This window comes from Amphibalanus amphitrite, unplaced genomic scaffold, assembly GCF_019059575.1.
Source record: "Amphibalanus amphitrite isolate SeventyFive unplaced genomic scaffold, NRLGWU_Aamphi_draft 000288F_arrow, whole genome shotgun sequence".
In the NCBI taxonomy this organism is placed as follows: Eukaryota; Metazoa; Arthropoda; class Thecostraca; order Balanomorpha; family Balanidae; genus Amphibalanus; species Amphibalanus amphitrite.
In genome coordinates this window covers 629456-647575 of record NW_024881783.1, presented here as the reverse complement: position 1 = coordinate 647575, position 18120 = coordinate 629456, and the positions used below count along the sequence as shown (strand labels likewise).

Sequence of the window (18120 nt, the reverse complement as noted above, 5' to 3'; positions counted from 1 at the left end):
GATTTTATCCTTCATAGGAAAACGGAGCATCTCTGACCATGAGATCTTTGTTTACCGATAAGAACTTAAAAACAAGGTGGTTGATGGAAAAAAATATATTGATAGAAATGACGAGAAAACAGAACACTAATGCGATAGAAATGTAACAAAAGCAACAAAAGCGTAACAGTGCCCGAGCAGTTTCCATATCAAAGAATCACTATAGGCATTGATTGGTAACGTCATCCGGTTTTATTTCCTCTCTTACTGTGCTGAAAGTGACGATGACTCAAGTTATTACAATGAAACAAAATGCGTGTAACATGTTCATAATTAACTAATAACTATGTAGTTTGCGTAGTAGTACGCACATAAACACCACGAGACAAATAGAACAAAAACAGCCTCTCGAGCCTCTCGTCTCTCGTTGGTCCTTCAAATCCGAGGTAGAAATCGACAGGACAGACTAGACTCTCACCGTGGGCTGCCTCAAGCGGCAGACCTTCCTCAGACGGCAGTTCTGCCTCAGACTGCAGTCCTCCCTCAGGCGGCAGTCCTGTTTCAGACTTCAGTCCTCCCTCAGACGGTGATCCTGCCTCAGACTGCAGTCCTCCCTCAGACGGTGATCCTGCCTCAGACTGCAGTCCTCCTCCAGACGGTGATCCTGCCTCAGACTGCAGTCCTCCCCCAGGCGGTGATCCTGCCTCAGATTGCAGTCCTCCCTCAGACGGCAGTCCTCCCTCAGATTGCAGTCCTGCCTCAGACGGTGGCTGGGGGCTGTCCTTCCTCTTACCACGGACTGCCTCAGACAGCAGTCCTGTCTCCCGCCGCGGTCCGTCCTCACACGGTAGCTGACGGGCCGTCGCCCTCCCCACTGGTCGCCGGGCCGCCGCAGTCCCGTCCTGCCCCAGTCGGCGTCAGTCGCAGCTCAGACATCAGCTGACGCGAGAACAGCTGGCCCTCGGCAGTGACGTAGCGCCGGCTGGTGCGCCACTGTTCGCCGCGTGCCGCGCACTGCGTGCACGGTCCGTGCTGGCGGGTGCGCCGCGTGCAGAACTTGCAGAGCTGCCGACCGAAGGGACAAAACAGGGCGGGTGGGGTGAACTGACTGTCGATGTGAGTCAGGCAAAGCTTAGAGACTAAACAGAGTATTGTGTAGGTCGCTGACGGTACTTAGAGACTATTTAGTGGTACGGGGTCTTTTGGTAACGATATGTATGAAGCTGTTTTGAGGAACCCGGTAAATAACAAAATCGTTAAGGAAGGAAATGCATTGATATTATGTAGAATCGGAAGCGCTGCTAGCACAGGCGAGGTAATGTGTTTCCACTTTCCCAGCGGCTGATTAACGCGCTGCGGTCGGCCGTGCGGCCTCACCAGGCAGTGCTGGAAGTTGACCTCGGAGCAGCCGATGCAGACCAGGCAGTGGTTGCGGCTGTCGCGCAGTTTGCGCTGACACCAGGAGAACACCACCGGTTTGGAGCAGTGCGGGCACGGCCGCTGCATGGGCACCACGCTGCGAATCTCCACCAACAGATGGCAGTGCGGACAGGGCTGCGAGTCCGACAGCAGGCGACGAATCTCCTTCGGCTGGCGACAGGCCGAAAAAAGACAACCGTGAATGAAAAAACAACGAAGAACAAAGTCAGCAAAAAACAATTCGGTGACATTTCGGATCGGCTTATTCAGGAAGTGGGCACGGTTACACTTAAATTCAAAATAGGTACTAGAACTTCGCTTAAAATATATCCAAACGTTGATCGTAAAACGTCAACTGTTGAGTCAGATAGCACGCCAAGCAAGGCTCGTTGCCAATGGTACTATGCAGTAGTGGACCTGACACTGACCGCTCAGTTTTACCCGGTTTCAATTCCAATCGAAGCCTCCTTTTGATCCATCGTTACCATTCCACCGACTCTACCTTGTTGACGGCGAACACGTTCTGCACGAGGCACGTGTCCTCGCGGGCCGTCTCCACGTCGATGCCCTCCTCCAGCACGGCGTTGAAGGTGTTGGAGCAGCCCGGGCCGCAGCGGCACGCGGTGCTGCCATAGCCGCAGGGCAGAGAGGCACGCGAGCACGGACAGTCCAGCGAGCTGCGCCGGCGCACAACGTGACGTCATACTTACAATCGTGACGTCACTCACACATACCGACACACACTGGGGGGATAAAGCAAATAAAATATAGCTAAATGACCTTATAGGTAATTACAGAAAATGTTGGGTGAGAGGCTCATTTCCGCGCAATTGGTTCGCTTCGGAAAGTCATCCAACACCACTTTCGGGTGTAGTACGTTTTATACCCGGTGTTTTTATATCATCGTACACATCCAAAGCGTAGGTAGGTATTATTTTTCTGAGGCTCTACAGTGCACCTGCAGTGCACTGCAGTGACGTCCTGTTTTAATGAGCAGTCAGTGTGACGGTCAGGGGGCTACCAAGGCCACTAACCGGCAGGAGAAGCGGCAGTTACAGCTCTGGGGCTGACCGGACTGCAGCCACGTCTGGCAGCCCTCCTGGCTCACTCCTGCACCGCCGGCCGCGCCCACAGCTGCCAGAGGAGGGTGGGCTGAGGTCAATGACGGTGGGGGTTCGGACCAGTCACGGTGGGGTCGGGTCAGCATTGTCAGCAATAGTGGGGTAAGGTCAGCTATATTGTGGGCGGCTATTTGTAGTGGAATCAGATCAATTAGGTATATACAGTGGGAGCACAGGGCTGGCACACTGGAATTGGATGTCAGGGATAGTCATTTTGGTTAGGGGACAATTTCTTTGGCAGTTTCGGAAAATCTAAATAAATATTAATCGGGATTAACTGCCACCATTGATAATTGTATTACATAGCCTCATTGGCAACTATCGGGTATGTAGGCCCGGTCCCGTGACATCACTGAAAGAAATACCCCGCGTCCTAGCGCCGCCACACGACTAACCTGCACCCGTGACGTCACTGGTGGACGCCGGTCTCCAGCTGGTGACGTCACTGGCGGACACCAGTCTCCAGCGGGGCACGTAGCCGTCGAGTCGCGGCGGACAGCAGAGCATATCGTGGAAGCGGCGGCTGACCCTGCCCAGCGTGCGGCAGGCGGCCTCACACGCTGCCTGACTCAGCTGCAGCTGAACGGCCCACAACCCGTCACAGGGCAGCGGGCAACACATTCAACGTCCTTCTTGAACGTACCGTGAGTGCTAGTGAAAAAATCGCCGTTGGACAGCACCAAACCATGGCTCGCCCACGGAAGATAAGAATAATCAACCGATAACTGTGTGATATCCCCAACTTTCTTTACAGTCTGTGACTGTAGTTCTGTTCACCATTCTGACCACCTAGTCAGCTCCCTCCGCTACGGCCTACAGGACATACCAGATGCAGCGGCGAGTCCCTTATGTCTCCACTGACGAAGGCTCGCAGCCGGGGGTCAGTGTTGGTGATCTCTGGCTCGGTCGGGTCACCGGTGCCGGCCTCGCAGGGTCGACCGCGCTGTGAGACGGGCTCCGACGAGGGCCGACCGACGAGCACGGTCGGTATCTGGCACACCACGATCCTCAGCTGCCCCGAGCGGGGAGGGGGGGGGGGGGCAGCGTCACACTTATGCACAAGTAAATACGATCCCCAGCTGTTCCGTGTGGGGAGGGTCGGTGTCACATACACACAAGCATAGACCACTTGTGTATATAGTGGTCTATGACACAAGCTACCACAGACTGATGGACACACAAATGCACATACGATATCCACGGGGTGGTCATATTCTCGCCTATTATACACTGGGAGGATCGGTAGCAGGTGAAAATATTTTGGAACTATTTCATACCTCTTCTGTGGATGATTGTAACGCAATGACGCTGGAGAACTTGACCTCTATGTGAACCAGCTGTCTTTGCTCGCATTCCTCAGATGCCGGTGGATAGTCGAACTCGTACACAATCTTTCTGTAAAATAGGATAACTATAAATATTTTGTTCCAAGGATAAGTTTTTTGAAAATGTGAGCGATGTCTTATGACGTTAGATTTATGTGTTTGTCCCCAGCCTTTTCCCCGGCAACAGGAGTACGCTAGCGATAGAAAGGAACCGGCTGAGTATTGCGGCACAGCATGTTCCAGGCGTTCGCTTTGAGAGACATCTAGCGGCAGTAACAGAAACTAGTGTGTTTGCATCGTGAGTGCACTCTACGACACGCGCTTTATTCTAGTCTTTACTTTTTCATTTTGCAATCGCCATAATTACACGCACAGGCTTCTCGATTCATTTTGATGTTAGGTTCGGAAATACCTACTGTCAGTAGATGGATAAATGCTATTTTACAGAAAACTCTTAGTCTGTGATGGCGGAATAGTTGACGGAAATGAATTAAAGGGACCCTCCCACCTTCACAAAATTTAATGAATTGGCATGAAAGTGATGTCGCTCGGTTCAGAAAGAGCGAAAACGAATAGGTGTACCAAATTTCACCGAAAAATATCCACCGGTTTTCAAAATATTCCGCTTTTAGATTTGTTTACTTTTTGGGATCTATTCGCTATTCCTAGTCGCTATTCCTAGCGACTTTATTTGGAAGCAATAGTTTGCTAGCTGAAAGAGCGGCACTTGTTGCGCGAAAAGCAGCATATACCACCGCGTGTTACCAAACGTTTTAGTAAAAGATTTAAAATCGTTAGATCTGCGCTGACGTCACACATCCAGAGGGGGCATTCTAATGCATTAGCCCCTCTGAATCAAAGTGCTACAACTTTGAAATGAGATATTTTCGATTTGAGGGATTTCTCGATGTTGTGAGTGCTCAAACCGGTAAGTGCAAGTCAGGGACCCCATTTTGGCTATCTTAACTCAAAACTAATGTTAAGGTGGGATGGTCACTTTAAGCGGACAGTGGTAGACAATAAAATGAAAATTTTACTTACATGATGAGGTGGTAGCGTACCTAATAACCCGCGCCCCACTGGGGGGGCTATTTATAGCCGACCTCCCGTTTTTCTGCAATAACTTCCAAACCGCTTGACATATCAACGCCAAACTTTCAGTACCTTAGGCTGCATCAATTTGACACCTTGTGTCAAAATTTGAACTTCGTACCTACTATAGGTCGGCCGAAAATGACGTCAGAGTGGCGTCATGTTCGGCCGATTTCGACGCAAAACATTGAACCACGGCAATCGCTCCCAAGAGCTCAGTTTTTAAGCTAGATCCAATTTCTTTGCATGAGAGGACTCAGAATAGACTGTGCTATCAAACTGCTGTCTCGGATTTTCGAAATTTTGAAAATTTTGAAAATTTTATATAATAATATCCAAAATTTATATTTTTACATTTTTTTCAAAAAGTTTTTGACTTAAAAAAAAACCGGAATATATGTGATAGTACTCATTATTATGACTAACTCTAGCAAGTTTTAGCTAAATATCTTCAAAAATGGCCAAGTTTTAGGCATTATTGCAAAAAATTCACAATTATTAATTTTTAAAATCAATTTTTCAGCACGTATTTGACATCGTACGCCAATATAAATAGCACCATCATGTTCCTGAGCTCAAACTGCATCCAATAGACACCTTTTTTGTTAAAAAATTTTAACTTCAAAATTTGACCTTTTTTGACCTGAAAGTGACCTAACATAAGCTAAATTCGACTCAAAATGACCTCGAATAACACAGACGACATCAAATTCGAAATCTCTGACCTAAATGGACCATAAAATATGTGTCACGTGACCGACGCATGATATAATATTTTCGTGACCTGTGATGACCTGACCTTGACCTGAAAATCAAAGTACAAGTTTGGTACCCTCAGGGTACCTAGAACATCTGTTCCCGAGTGTGTGATCCAAAAATGAGCCTGATCTGACTGGTAAGACGGGGCCCAGAGGCCAAAACGTGATCAAGCCAAAATGCTAATAATTTTTACTTTGACCTGACCTGTGACGTCATCGGTGACCTCGAGGTCAATGAAATTAGGTTTCGCTCGACAGTTTTTCCAGGGCTATCAGACGCCGTTTGAATTTTGACGATCGGCCCAGTAGTTTCGGAGTTAGGAGGGGGGGCTATGAATAGCCCCCCCCCCCCCCCCCCAGTAGGGCGTGTTATACGCAGACCCCAGTGGGGCGCGGGATAACTACGCGTGGCTAGCGGTTTAGGTCGTTTTAAATCGGCTGCTCGTCTACTAACTCATCCCTGACCTGGCGCTGTAGATGATCTTGAGTCGGCCGCGGCCGCCAGCCGGCTCCATCAGGAACCCTCCGATGCCGAGACGGCGAAAGTCGCAGTGGCGCGGCCGGTGGTAGTGCATCGACGTGACGTCATCGGTGTCATCAGTCACAGACACCATCGCTGCAGAGGAAGCAGGGCCGATCGCCGGACGAGGTTTGGACGACGACGCGCGTCACACACAACATGTTTCTGAGCACAGTCTACTTCAAATCAAGCTTACTCGATTTACAGTTTTTTGTGACAAGGGCTGCATTTTGAAGTTTCGACAGCAATAAGTATCAGATTGTTTGTGCATCTAATGCCCATATGCTATTTTCTATGCTCATTAGGTGCTCAGCATAAAGGTCGAAACATTGTAAAGATTATTGTCAGCATAAAGTAGTTATATCAAATGCAATCTGTCCTTTTAATGACGCTATCGTAAAACGGCAGTTATAATTCATTTGCAGTGTTGACCGTAACATACCGCGTAGTATTTTATCTCGCGCCTGCAGGCTTTTGGGTGACGGCGGCTCCATGATGACTCTCTTGGCCTCCTCAGCGGTCACAGAGGCCGGCTCCGTCAGAGCGCTTCCCTCCCCTTCCGCCGGCTGCTGCTCCCGTCCGTCCCCCACCACGACGGACTCGGGCTCCAGCGGCACCAGCCTGCCTCCGTCCTGACGGGGACCGGTGCCCACAGCGTGTCCACGCCCCCGAGCCGTGCCCAGGAGCGTGTCGTACCCGCGGCTCAGCCGGGTGCTGAAGGACCCCAGCTTGCCGACCGAGCCGCTCGAGGACTGCATCGAGATGGAGGTGTGGATTGCGGTGCTCGAGATGGATACTGCGGGCTTCGGCAACAGGAGAGGCTGCCTGTGCAGGGACGTGCTTCTGTGAGACACAGATGGGGTGCAGGCGGTGCTCGCAAGTGGAACGCCTTGTAGAAGGATGGTGGGCGGATGAGGAGCTCTGGTGTGCTTCGATAGATCTCTCGGCCTGGTTGTCCCCAAGGAGAAGTGACGCTTTCGCTGTGACGATTCGTGACGGAAATCCAGAGATCTCTTCCTGTCTGAGCTTGTTGATGATCTGCTTCGGCTTCTCGGCTGTAAGACAGAATCCATAAGATTTTTCCAATGGGAATCGTTGTCATTCGACGAGGTGGCAGCAGCAGAGAATGCTCCATTACCTTCTCGAGTTTCGAGGCCACGTTTTTGCCTGTCGAGCCCCGTACCATCACGACCCTTGCCGAGGCGTCCCGGCTGGCTTACGCCCATCTCTTCCCGTTTGTCAGATCGAAGCATAGAGGACCGATACAGGTCCCGGGTTTGTCTACTCAGCAAATCCTTGGCCACTTGCGAGGCAAGCGAGATGTCCTGCTGGGACGGCATGCCGGGCAAGGACACCGGGTGACGAATCAGACCGGTCTCTGGCATGCGGCGTGACCCTGAGCAGCCACTCTTTCCGTCCGTCTCAGACCGCTTGACCAGCAGCTGGTTGTAGTGCTCCGGAGGCTGAGCGGCCAGCGTCATCCGTCCGTCGGCCAGCTGAGAGAGAAACTCCTCCCTGTCCATGGTTCTCGTCGAGGCGCGCTGGCCGGTCCCGTCTAGGAACGGTGTGCCGTCGGACATTTTGCGGATGATGAGGTGGCTGGTGGATGGCCGGGAGGCTCTGCAGCTGGTGGTGCTACGTTCCAGAGACGACAGCGAACGGCTGCGCTGCCACTCGGCAGCTTTCGGACAGCGCAGATTGTGCTGTGTCAGGCATTGGAGCAGGGATTCCACGGAAGACTCCATGTCCAGATCTTCGAGAAGGTCATCGCAGATGAACACATCAGTTTCACCGTCTTTGAGCACCTCACTCAGTTTCCTTTCGAGACGCTTCTTTTTCCGCAGTGGATCCCGCCCCCAGCGGATTCCCGGGTACACGGAGAACTTCACCTTGCCGAACTGGGTCTGGCACACAGAGTCGGCCACGGGCGCCTCCAGGTGCGGGTGGGCCACGTCCCGGTTGGAGCGCAGCAGGTCGGGGCCCTTCGGGTAGCAGAAGGCGTGCGGCAGGTCCGTCTGATCTGGCTCTGTGTCGCTCTCCAGCGATGTCACGCTGATCTCGTCGGCCACCTCTTCCAAGCTGAACTCAGGGCCCTCTGATTCAGCAATTACACCTCCCAAAAGGGGATCGGTAGATTTTTGGAGTGCTCGATGTCGCTTCAGTGTGGACGCGGAGTTCGCATTGTCTGTTTCATCCTGAAGCCTTTTCCTCTCCTCCCTTCCCCAGACCAGTTTTCGTTCCCACTGCGACATGTCTCCGCGGCAAGTGATGCGCAATATCTCCTTGAGGATCCGCTCGTGTCTGCCAAGCTTGTGTTCACTTTCTGTAATGATTCTCTCCAGCAGAAGGGTATCTATAGGCTGGACCTGCTCGATCTCGCGGCGCAGTTCCAGCATGCCTTTCACGGACATCACCTGGCCGTCAGCGGGTGGCGGCGTGATGCCCCGATCCCCAGACACCACCAACATGAACTGGTGCAGCTCAGTGGGAAACTCGCGGCAGAGTGTCTGCACCAGGTGCATGAACCGGGCCTCAGAGGACATCAGAATTACCTCCAGCGCAGGGAGCGGAAAGTATGGATCGTCCTGAGCCGCCGGGACGCACGGACTGCCGAAGCTCGGGCCCGGAAAGTCGGGGCTCGTGGATGAGACGCAGCTGTCGTCGGCCGAGTTCTCCGCGCCTGATGCAGAGTTAGCAGCGCTGTTCCCCACTGACGCCGAGGTAACTGTTGCCGTGACCAGAGACCTTTCCAATTTAATGTTTGCGGCTCCGAGAGAAGCCGGTGGGGCGGAGGGCCATTGGTCGACCCCAGGAGCGGCGAGCAGACTGGTGCTCGCTACCCCGGCTTCTGAGGACCTCCATTCGTCGGTCGCACATGTACTTGAAGGCTGCATTTGTGTCGTGCTTCGGTAATGTCGCGGAATCGGAGACATATCCGCGCTGCCGTCAAATAGGGACGGAAAACTTGACGAGAGCAGGGTTTGAGAAAGATCGTATTGATTCTCGTGGTAGGTTTCTGGAGTATCAGGCTCCATCCAGTGTTGAACGTCGTCTCTGGTCTCATTTGTGCGATACCCTGACATCATCACCATGTCGAGAAGGTCGTCCAATTCTGACGGCAGAACGGTTCTCGAGCTGACATTGGCATTGCAGGTGCTTCGTTCGGCTGTCTCCAGAGCTGGCTCGCTCTCGATTGGGTCAAAGTTTAGGTCGCACGGGATGCTGTCGTCATCAAGAAAAGAAGTCAGGTCACCAAGAAACGCCTCATCATCTTCCATAAACAGATCACTCTCGTCAGCATGAATGTCTCTTGAGGGTAGCGTATCGGCCATAGTATTGCAAACCTCCGAAGCTGGAAGAATGCTCGAGCCGGTTGAGGGGTGCAGCGCTTCCGAGAGGCGGTCGCTGTGCTCCTGTGAGCTAGTTTCAGTCGGCAGCTCAGGGCAGGCGCTCTCAGGAGCTGATGTGCTTCTGCCTTCCATTGTTTTCGAACAGCTTACTCTGGCTTTCCGCAGCAATTGTGAGGATTTGTCCGTATAACTGAAATAAACACAGCACAATTAACGAGAAAATTAACTCTGAGCCCCATTGGGGGATCAATATGGCCCCCCTGTGTTTTTTCCTGAATAACATAAAAACAGCGGCGCGCAGCGCCGCCAAATTTTCAGTACCTTCCCGGCATCAATTTGACACCTTCACACAAAATTTTAAGTCTTAGGTCACCTTAGGTCAGGAGTTATTGAAGTCAAACTGAGGTCATGTTCGAGCAAAAATGAGCAAAAAACATGAAATCTTGAAACGGTCACCAGCAGCATGACTAAACATATTTTTCATGGTTCGCCTAGAAAGGCATGCCTTCGTCGTTATATAGTGTGCCTAATGTTTTTAATCTAAGGAACTGAACGAACAGATTTTCGATCAGTATTTCTAAAAAGTAGAGCGCATAGTCAATAACATGAGGGATAAAAAGGGATGACTTTCCTAAAATGTTAACAACAAATAAATGAGAGAAAAGGCACACAAAATTAAATCAACACGGAGATTATTGACGGGATGTCAATAGAATTAAGTGCATTAGAATATTGGGCAGTTGACGCACGTTGTGACTGCGGCAGGCGTGTCAAACCGCGATTCAGAAAATAGAGACCGAAAGACAGCGACGCGAAAACAGCGACATACTCACAATAGCGACAGTGTCTATAGCGACTCCCAGAACAGCGACACGCGGACTTTAGTGATTCTTTAAAAAGGGCGACGGGCTATAGAGTGACGGGCGACGGCGTAAAGTAGCGCCTGTCGGTATATTTCTTTATAGCGAAACAGCGACCTGTTGCAAAGCGATCGCGGAAAATTTCGAATATCATTCAGGTTCAGGTATTCTTTTGGGAGGCATTCTGGACGCTTTGGCATGTTTTTAGCATCATGCAACAAAAATAATGAAGGTCGGGCTTGGGTCAGGCATCTTGGGTCATGCGACATTAAAATTATTTTTTTACCATTTACGTTTGGACGTCTTTCTCGTTTGTTAGGTAATTTATAAGTTAAAAATCAATAGTAATGGAAACTTCAGTTAGTATTAAGGGTAAAGACCAAAAGGAACAGGCGTTACAAGAGTTTAATTTGACACAAATCAGAGGAGATAGGGACATAACACGGCGCTTAAAAAATACCTTATACTTAACGTACTTAACAAGCGCTTAGCGCGGGTCATTCAAAATAGGCATGCATATAGAACATTGGATTATCTTAGCGCAATAGGAGGGAACTTAGAATTAAATATAAATTAGGAAGAGGACGTTGCATTACCCTTGCCGAGCTTCTAGCATGTTACCTTGTTCTTGCCTGGGTCTATAAATCGAACGTATCGAAACGAACGAAATCAATCGAATCCTGAACCGAACTATCGTAACATGGAAATCGAACGAATCGAAATGAACTGCACGATAAATACACATTCAACGCACTTATGACATTTCTCGCTATTTTACACTATAGTCGCTATATCACACGGTCGCCCTATAACCCGTCGCCCTTTTGAGGAATCGCTCAAATCCGTGTGTCGCTGTTCTGAGAGTCGCTATAGACACTGTCGCTATTAGCATGTCGCTGTTTTCCCGTCGCTGTTTTTCGGTCGCTGTTTTCTGCGTCGCGGTTTGACACGCACACGTGTGACTGCACGTCCGATCGTAACACGTCGAGGTGTGTATGTGCGTATGTGTGTGAGGGGGGAGGGCAGCGTTGGCATCATGGCCTCTTACTGGCCCCGGCGCTATATTCTCCGAGTGAGTCAGCCCCGTCCAGCGTTTAGCCTTTTATGGCCCGCTCAGGTCCGCGGCTGTTTTCGCCGCTCGCCCAGTCGAAATAAGTTAATAATCATGCGAAGCTTACTTAGGACCTCTGAATACACGGCTACGAAATTAATCGATTTCAAAAGCCCTTTTCTTCCTTTCATCTATATACAAACATTTGCAATGATTCGGGGCTATGCTGCTTTGGCTGGCCCTAAATTTTAAGCTTCGTTATACTTTGCATCTCGACTGGTGCGAGTGGCAAAAAACAACAGTGGCCCCGAGTGGGTCCTGAAACTTGAAAGGCTAAACACGCCGGGACCAGAAAGGAGCCTCAATTCCAACGCTGGCGGGAGGGGTTACGCCAACTTCAGTCCATAACTCAGCTTATGAGTCGTGTGGCAAAGAAAAAAAAAGACTTGAAAATTAGATTCTGTCAGGGTTATGACCTGACTGGAAACGGTAAGTTGGGTTTCAAACAGCTCGCGTTATTCAAACGAGCATATATAAGTCGTTTTCATCGCCTCAATATATGTCTGTTATGAGTTATTGTTGAAAAATTGTTGGTGACTTTTTTACCAACTAGCACGATCCAAAAGTAAAGGGTAGGGAAAGGGCCAAGGTGCGATTTCCCCAATTCCGTATTCAGTGTTCATCTGTAGAAAGACAACTATGAGCATTACGAAGGTTATTTTTCCGAAAGAACATTCAAAAATTTTAACCATTGACCTTCCATAAAGGCATTATAATTGACTTCAAGTTAGATAAAGGTCACTGATGTAAGAAGTCCTAGAAATTTGTCTTACGTAGCATGCAATCATTATCGATCACAGAAAGTGCTCACTGTTCAAGCAATCATTTAGGCTGTGTAAATGGGGCCGGTCTACTCGTCTTGAGGTGCCATTCACCTACCGGAATTTGGCGACCTTAGAGAACACTGATATGATACGGAGTCGTAATGTTCAACATTGCGGAGAGATCAATTCACACGGTGCGCTCTTTTGATATTCGCGAGAAAAGGAGATGAATGAGTTTTCCGAAAATTTGAAAGGATCAAACAATTTAACCCTCCCCCTTCAACACCATGGCGTGGGTAAAAACTTCTGCTTAGTTCGCTGCAGTTTGATCAGAGGTGCAATAAAAAGATTAAGATTAGGGATACAGGACACGCGTTTCGTTCAGTTATCTTATCCAAAAAGTTTATGCTCCTCTTTGTATTTATATTTTCCCACCTAGTTCTTGATTTGATATATCTTTGATATAGGACCAGGTCGACAAGAACGTTACCTCACTTTTTAAGAAGTTGGATTTTTAAAACTGTCGGTGGATGAAGTTAAGTTTTTAAGTTCTGAATCATCTAGCTGAGTAAATATCGACATCTGTCGCCTGATCACACACCAACACCTATCGCCACACCTGTCACAATGTCACCAACACAACGGCTACTTACCAACTTCCAGTGGGATTCACACGCAGCAGCACCGCACGACCCACCGGCCGCCGGCCGTCCAGGCGCGCTGCTGTGGAGTCGGTCGCCGTCGGCCGCCGAAGGGCGACCGGTCAAGGTCAGCTCAGCTGACGGCGGCACTGGCTGATTGGTCGTGCGGGCGGAGGGCGGCGTCTGCTGGGAATTGCTGTCACTCGACCCGCTTCTGCTGTCACCGCTAGAGCGTATACCGCACACTTCATGACAAGTCATTTTTTTGTAGACGTATATGCGTTCATAAGCGACAGATGAAACATTATTGAAAAACGAGAGACGAATGACGAACTCTAGAAACTATTTAATTATTTGAGTAGCGCGTATGATGTGTGTTTGGTTAGGTACCTACGCATGCGTGCAATGTGTAGCGTGCACTGTGCAATGCACCTACCTATCATATAAAAATTGAAAAGCGGACTGAAAAAGAAGGAAGAAGACCTGCCACTGAAACTTGCTAATGTGACTAAATATAGGTAAATCAGAAGGCTATTTGAAAAATATGGGCGGTCCATAAAAATGCAAAAAAAAAAACGCTTCAGGGGGAGCACATACCTACTACTCAAAAAGTTTTGTAAAAAAAAAGACACTTAGGTATGTGTCGCTTCCTTGTGTGATGTTAAGGCACTTAATCAAAAGAATCCTTTTTCCAATTAATTATCAAAGTTCCTTAGTTTTCCTTCCTAGCGACAAATACAACCAAGTTATATAATTTCAGAAGCTGAGGGAGGAACCATTACCGGTAGCAGTCACTGCTGTCACTCGAGTCATGATCTGGAAATTAAAACAACAAATACGTCGTAAATGTCTCACCAAAAGTAACACAAAATAAATATATTGTGACAATAGCACTCAGTGTGTCAAACGGTGTTCAAACAGTTAGCATCATTCTGAACGGTTGCAAGCCCCTCCACTGCGATTGACCCGCTGTTGACACCGACTGTTCTGAGGTTTCGGCGCCAGTTTCCGTTTTCCCCGTCGGCCGCTGCTCTGGATGCCCCTGGCCGCCGCCAGCTGCCGTCTCCTCTCCCTGGGGTCGCGTGCCCAGTGTACACCTGGGAACACGGTGAAGCGCACCTTGCCGAACCGGGTCACCTGACGCGAGTGGCCCAGCACCGGGGAGTCCATGTGAGGGTACGCCAGGTGACGGTTGGAGAACAATAGGTCGGGGCCGTCCAGGAAGGGCTTGCAGAAGGCCTGCGGCACGTCCAACTGGTCCATGTCTTCGTCACTGTCCGGTGAGAGATCACTGAGGTCGTCCGCGTCTGGATCGCCATCCTCAGCCGTGTTTGTCGGAGAAGAAAGATCGCGGGGCCTCTCAGCGGGGTCGCTGGGCTGGCGGCTCGGGTCACCGAGTGGGGCTCTCATCTGGCCAGGTGCTGGCCTGGAGACTAGGACGGCAGATGGCTGGCCAGTGGACAAGAGAGGGGATGTATCATGCAGCCCAGTAGCTGACTCGGACTGGACGGTGGTTGGTGAACAGAGCCCTGCTGGGCCCAGGAGTCGCACGCAGCCAGGATTGGAGGTCGCACCCGTGGGAGAGCTCTGCCTCGCGCTCTGCTGCGACCAAAACGTCCCCTCCAGCGCCAGTGGAGACACCGGAGTAGCCGTCTGTGCCCCAAACGATGGGCAGGGAGACCTCCACTCGGGTCGGCGACGGCCGGGACTGCGCCAGGTCGTCGACGACAGAGGACTGGCCACGACCAAGTGTCCGGCCGGCTCCAGCAGTGCCAGCGGCGACTGTACGATTTGAGGCGACGAGCGGAGGCCGAGCGCCTCGGCCGGTCCGCTCTGGGACGGCCGCAGCAGCGTCGAGCTCGCCACCGAGCTGGAGGACCGCTCCCGATAAGCCGCTCCGTCGTGTTCCGGTGTTCGCTCTGTCCAGTCGCGCAGCAGACAGCTCAGGTCCGGCGATCCGATCTCAGTAGAGCCGTAGAGTGCGCCTCTTGCCTCGTTTGGTGGACTGGCCGCTTTTGCTGGCGGCATCATCGTGCAGTCGATGGGCTCGAAGTCCGGGTGGCACGGTGTTCCCATGCGGCTGCTGGTTGGTGTTCCCAATCCGCACCTGCTCGGTGTGTTTGGAGTGCACATGCCAGAGTCACTCGGAGTTCGGACATTCTCGCCGTGGAATAAACTGCGCGGTGAGAAAATACTGGCGAGCAGCGTCTTGCCAGGAGAATCCAAAAACATGCATGCGTTGTTGGATGTGGCTACGTTCGTCTGACGAGAATCTTTTCCTTCAGCAAGAAAACCAGTACCGGATACGTCCATCTCCATCGTCATCTGCTCCTCTTCGCCAAGCTGTCTTCAGAGGGTGATAAGTATCTTGAAATCATACAAGTTCGTATAATGTTCCGTTATCACCCGTATAGGTACATCCAAAGATGCTTCATTCCCAAGATTCAAGGCAATTGTAAATGTTTGTTTCCAATCACTACCATTTTTAGTGTAAGGAACACGCTTGGAAAGGCAATCTTTCATAAATGAGAGTGAGACATAGCTCATTGCAAATGACTTCTTACACCCAGCATCCGTAGAAATGGCTTACTTGCCAGCCATCATCAGGACCTGTAACAGGAGTAAGAGTAGATTGTTGATCTTCGAATGTCACACGCACGGGGCTCGCTAGCCAACGCATACCTATTGTGAACTATGATTAAAGCGCAGTACTTATCATTCAGTCTACGATGGAATGAATATGGACACCCAAGAACAATAAAGAAAAGTAAATTCCCTCCTAGTTTCTCCTTTTAAAAGCACGGGGCAACATGAAAAAGATTTTATACCGGACCTCACCTCCGTCCGGCCCACCTCCGTCGGATCATGGGATAAGAAGCCTACCATACATGCTTCATATGCCACAGTACAGTGACTGAAGTTGCAGGTAGCGCTTCGCCAACCTACAGTTCATTGACCTCTTCAGGAACGTCAACCATAAATTAGGCGCTCAAACTATTCACGTGACAGCATGAATAATTTACTTCGCTTCGATTAAGAACAATAGGTAAGTGGCAGGGAACATATGAAAAACTACAAGAGACTCTGTTGTATGAGGGAAGACTGGCGACGAATTGAATTGCCTAACAAAAACAATACAAAAAATATGTCCAGTTCAGGTCCAGCCCAGATTCAGCACAGAGTCAGCGGACCTCGAATCGTCTTACAACTTACACACGTCACTGTCCTAAGGGGTTATGGCTGAAACCAAATACGTTGCCCAAACCATTCGTCAGTAGGCACTCCCAACCGTTTAATCTTGGGAGGCCAACAAGTCACGCGTGCCCTAAATTTGCACAGCAGTTTGTAGCCAAAGTGGAGCGAGAACGTTGAAAATGACTCCAAATGACTCGATCCGTCCTGAGGTACCTATGTACCCTTCCATTGTCAATTTTACTCTATGGGGTCATAGGATAACCTATTATAGGGTCATTTCCGGGTCATACAAAAATATTGCAATCGAATATTTCCTATCGAAAACGCATCATTCAACATCCCATAGACCGTACGCGAAAATTACCACTGGAAATCGTTCTATATCGTAAAACGCTGTGTCGTGCCGAGTGCCTACCTTGTTCACCGGGACGACACGGACCGGTCCGCTGAAGTCCTGTTAACAACTGACTGGGTGTGTCTGTGTGCTATTTTGCGCCTACCCGGTGTGGGAACACTTGGGTCAATATTGTCCCAACCGAAACCTGTTGATTTGTCTGATAAATCTACCTTCCGCCCGGATCCGCGCTACACCGCCGCTCGCCGCTCGCTCGTCGGTTAGGACAGCAGCAGGGCGGTATGATGCTACGATTGGCACGGAATACCAACGATTTCATGATACGTGGATATGGAGAGTCTCGTGTGCCCTTCAGCAACCCTCTGCATAGTTTTGCGATCCACAGCAAGGTCCACTGCTAAGCTAATGCTTACTTCTCAATGGTACAGCAGTGAGAAACCGTTTTAAATCGATCACATTCGCCATCCTATATCTATTTTTGTGTAGAACGTATGTACGAATCCGCATGATACGATTGATATTGCATTTTAAATACGATTCCTTCTGGAAATAAGGATAGTCCGTAATTGCTCTGTTCGTTAAAATCTATAGTACCTAGGTATGTACCCAGTTACGTAATGGTCAGAGTAACGTTACAGGTACTCTGATATAACATGGAAAGTGTCGTGCTTTGGTATAAAGTAAGAGGACACTGACGGTTAAATGTTCGGCTCCTGATGTGAAATTTTCGGGGGTAAGAACCCTTTTTGAGCTCGAAATTATGTCTTCATAAATCTACGAGCTTAAACATTCGAACTAGCATATCGACAAACGCCCAGTACCAAATTAAAACAGCGATAGTTGTTACATTTTCAATTGACTTCAAGCTTCTAAAATGTTAGACAGTTTTTCGAAACATTTAATAATCCACGCTAAGTACCTACTGTGGGATCCAATGGCGCATTTACTTGGCATCACAGCCTCCGGGTATTAGGTACGAGTCAATACTATGAAACACATGCTTCTCAGCGTGCATTAAATTTATCTCAGCACAAGCTCAATGCTAGGTCATTGAGATCTCACATGTCAGTGCATCCTATCTGCGGGCTTGTAACCCTGTTGAGGATACGTCACATGGACAGGCCCGGTAAAGTGCATCGCATGACCGTAGGAAGCCTAAGTGTGTCGTACTCGTTCACAATTTTTTGTCGTGCACGTTCAAAATGGTCGCGACTTTTGACATTACTAATGATAAATTTAGTAGCACATTTAAGATCATTATAAACTCAGGGGTTAAATGTTCCCCTATCTTACTCAATGATTACACAGTTAAATGCACATATGCTGAGGTATTATGTCGGATCTCTTTTCAGAAGTGTGGTCTAAAATGTTTAACATCTCTCGGCCTCGAACCCCATCCTTAAAAACACCGCCATTGTAACTCACCAACATGAAGGTTCGCCCAGTCCAGCAGCCCTATCGGTGTTTCGGATCCTCCATTCCCCACCGTACTCCACCATAACTGGCTCTCATGTATACTGATACGGTGTGCGCCGCGGCGCTCAGGTACAGAGGATGTGACGGTGGCCGGGCGGGCGGGGAGGTGCAGCCGCCCCGACCCAGCGCCGGGGCACCCGCACGGGGGACAATG

General features: G+C 49.8%; 2 protein-coding genes across 4 annotated transcripts; both read right to left on the bottom strand.

Annotated features, from left to right (window-relative positions):
* Nucleotides 1-80: 80 nt before the first annotated feature.
* Nucleotides 81-13072, bottom strand: LOC122387500. Its single transcript, XM_043377757.1, has 10 exons — nt 12953-13072; nt 6657-9754; nt 6160-6310; nt 3797-3914; nt 3346-3531; nt 2915-3098; nt 2433-2532; nt 1901-2075; nt 1357-1569; nt 81-1044 (listed from the first exon to the last, which is right to left on the bottom strand). Exons 2-10 carry the CDS (start codon nt 9694-9696, stop codon nt 820-822), a joined length of 4392 nt encoding a protein of 1463 aa, XP_043233692.1. The 5' UTR covers nt 9697-9754; nt 12953-13072; the 3' UTR covers nt 81-819.
* Nucleotides 13073-13801: 729 nt separating this feature from the next.
* Nucleotides 13802-18116, bottom strand: LOC122387499. Of its 3 annotated transcripts, none has more exons than XM_043377755.1 (2): nt 17916-18116; nt 13802-15550 (listed from the first exon to the last, which is right to left on the bottom strand). In XM_043377755.1, exon 2 carries the CDS (start codon nt 15263-15265, stop codon nt 13868-13870), a length of 1398 nt encoding a protein of 465 aa, XP_043233690.1. In that variant the 5' UTR covers nt 15266-15550; nt 17916-18116; the 3' UTR covers nt 13802-13867. The 3 variants fall into 3 exon arrangements, with proteins under 3 accessions (XP_043233690.1, XP_043233689.1, XP_043233691.1); XM_043377754.1 differs by lacking the exon at nt 17916-18116 and adding an exon at nt 15779-15894; XM_043377756.1 differs by lacking the exon at nt 17916-18116 and adding an exon at nt 15824-15856.
* Nucleotides 18117-18120: the final 4 nt, after the last annotated feature.

Bases quoted from the DNA above. Each gene is read 5' to 3' on its own strand.
- LOC122387499 (XM_043377755.1), bottom strand. From the start codon at position 15,265: ATGACGATGGAGATGGACGTATCCGGTACTGGTTTTCTTGCTGAAGGA.
- LOC122387500 (XM_043377757.1), bottom strand. From the start codon at position 9,696: ATGGAAGGCAGAAGCACATCAGCTCCTGAGAGCGCCTGCCCTGAGCTG. The intron at 3,915-6,159 runs GTCAGGGATGAG...CCTATTTTACAG, and splicing joins AAGATCATCTACAGCGCCAG to AAAGATTGTGTACGAGTTCG. The intron at 3,532-3,796 runs GTATGAAATAGT...CGCTCGGGGCAG, and splicing joins TACAATCATCCACAGAAGAG to CTGAGGATCGTGGTGTGCCA.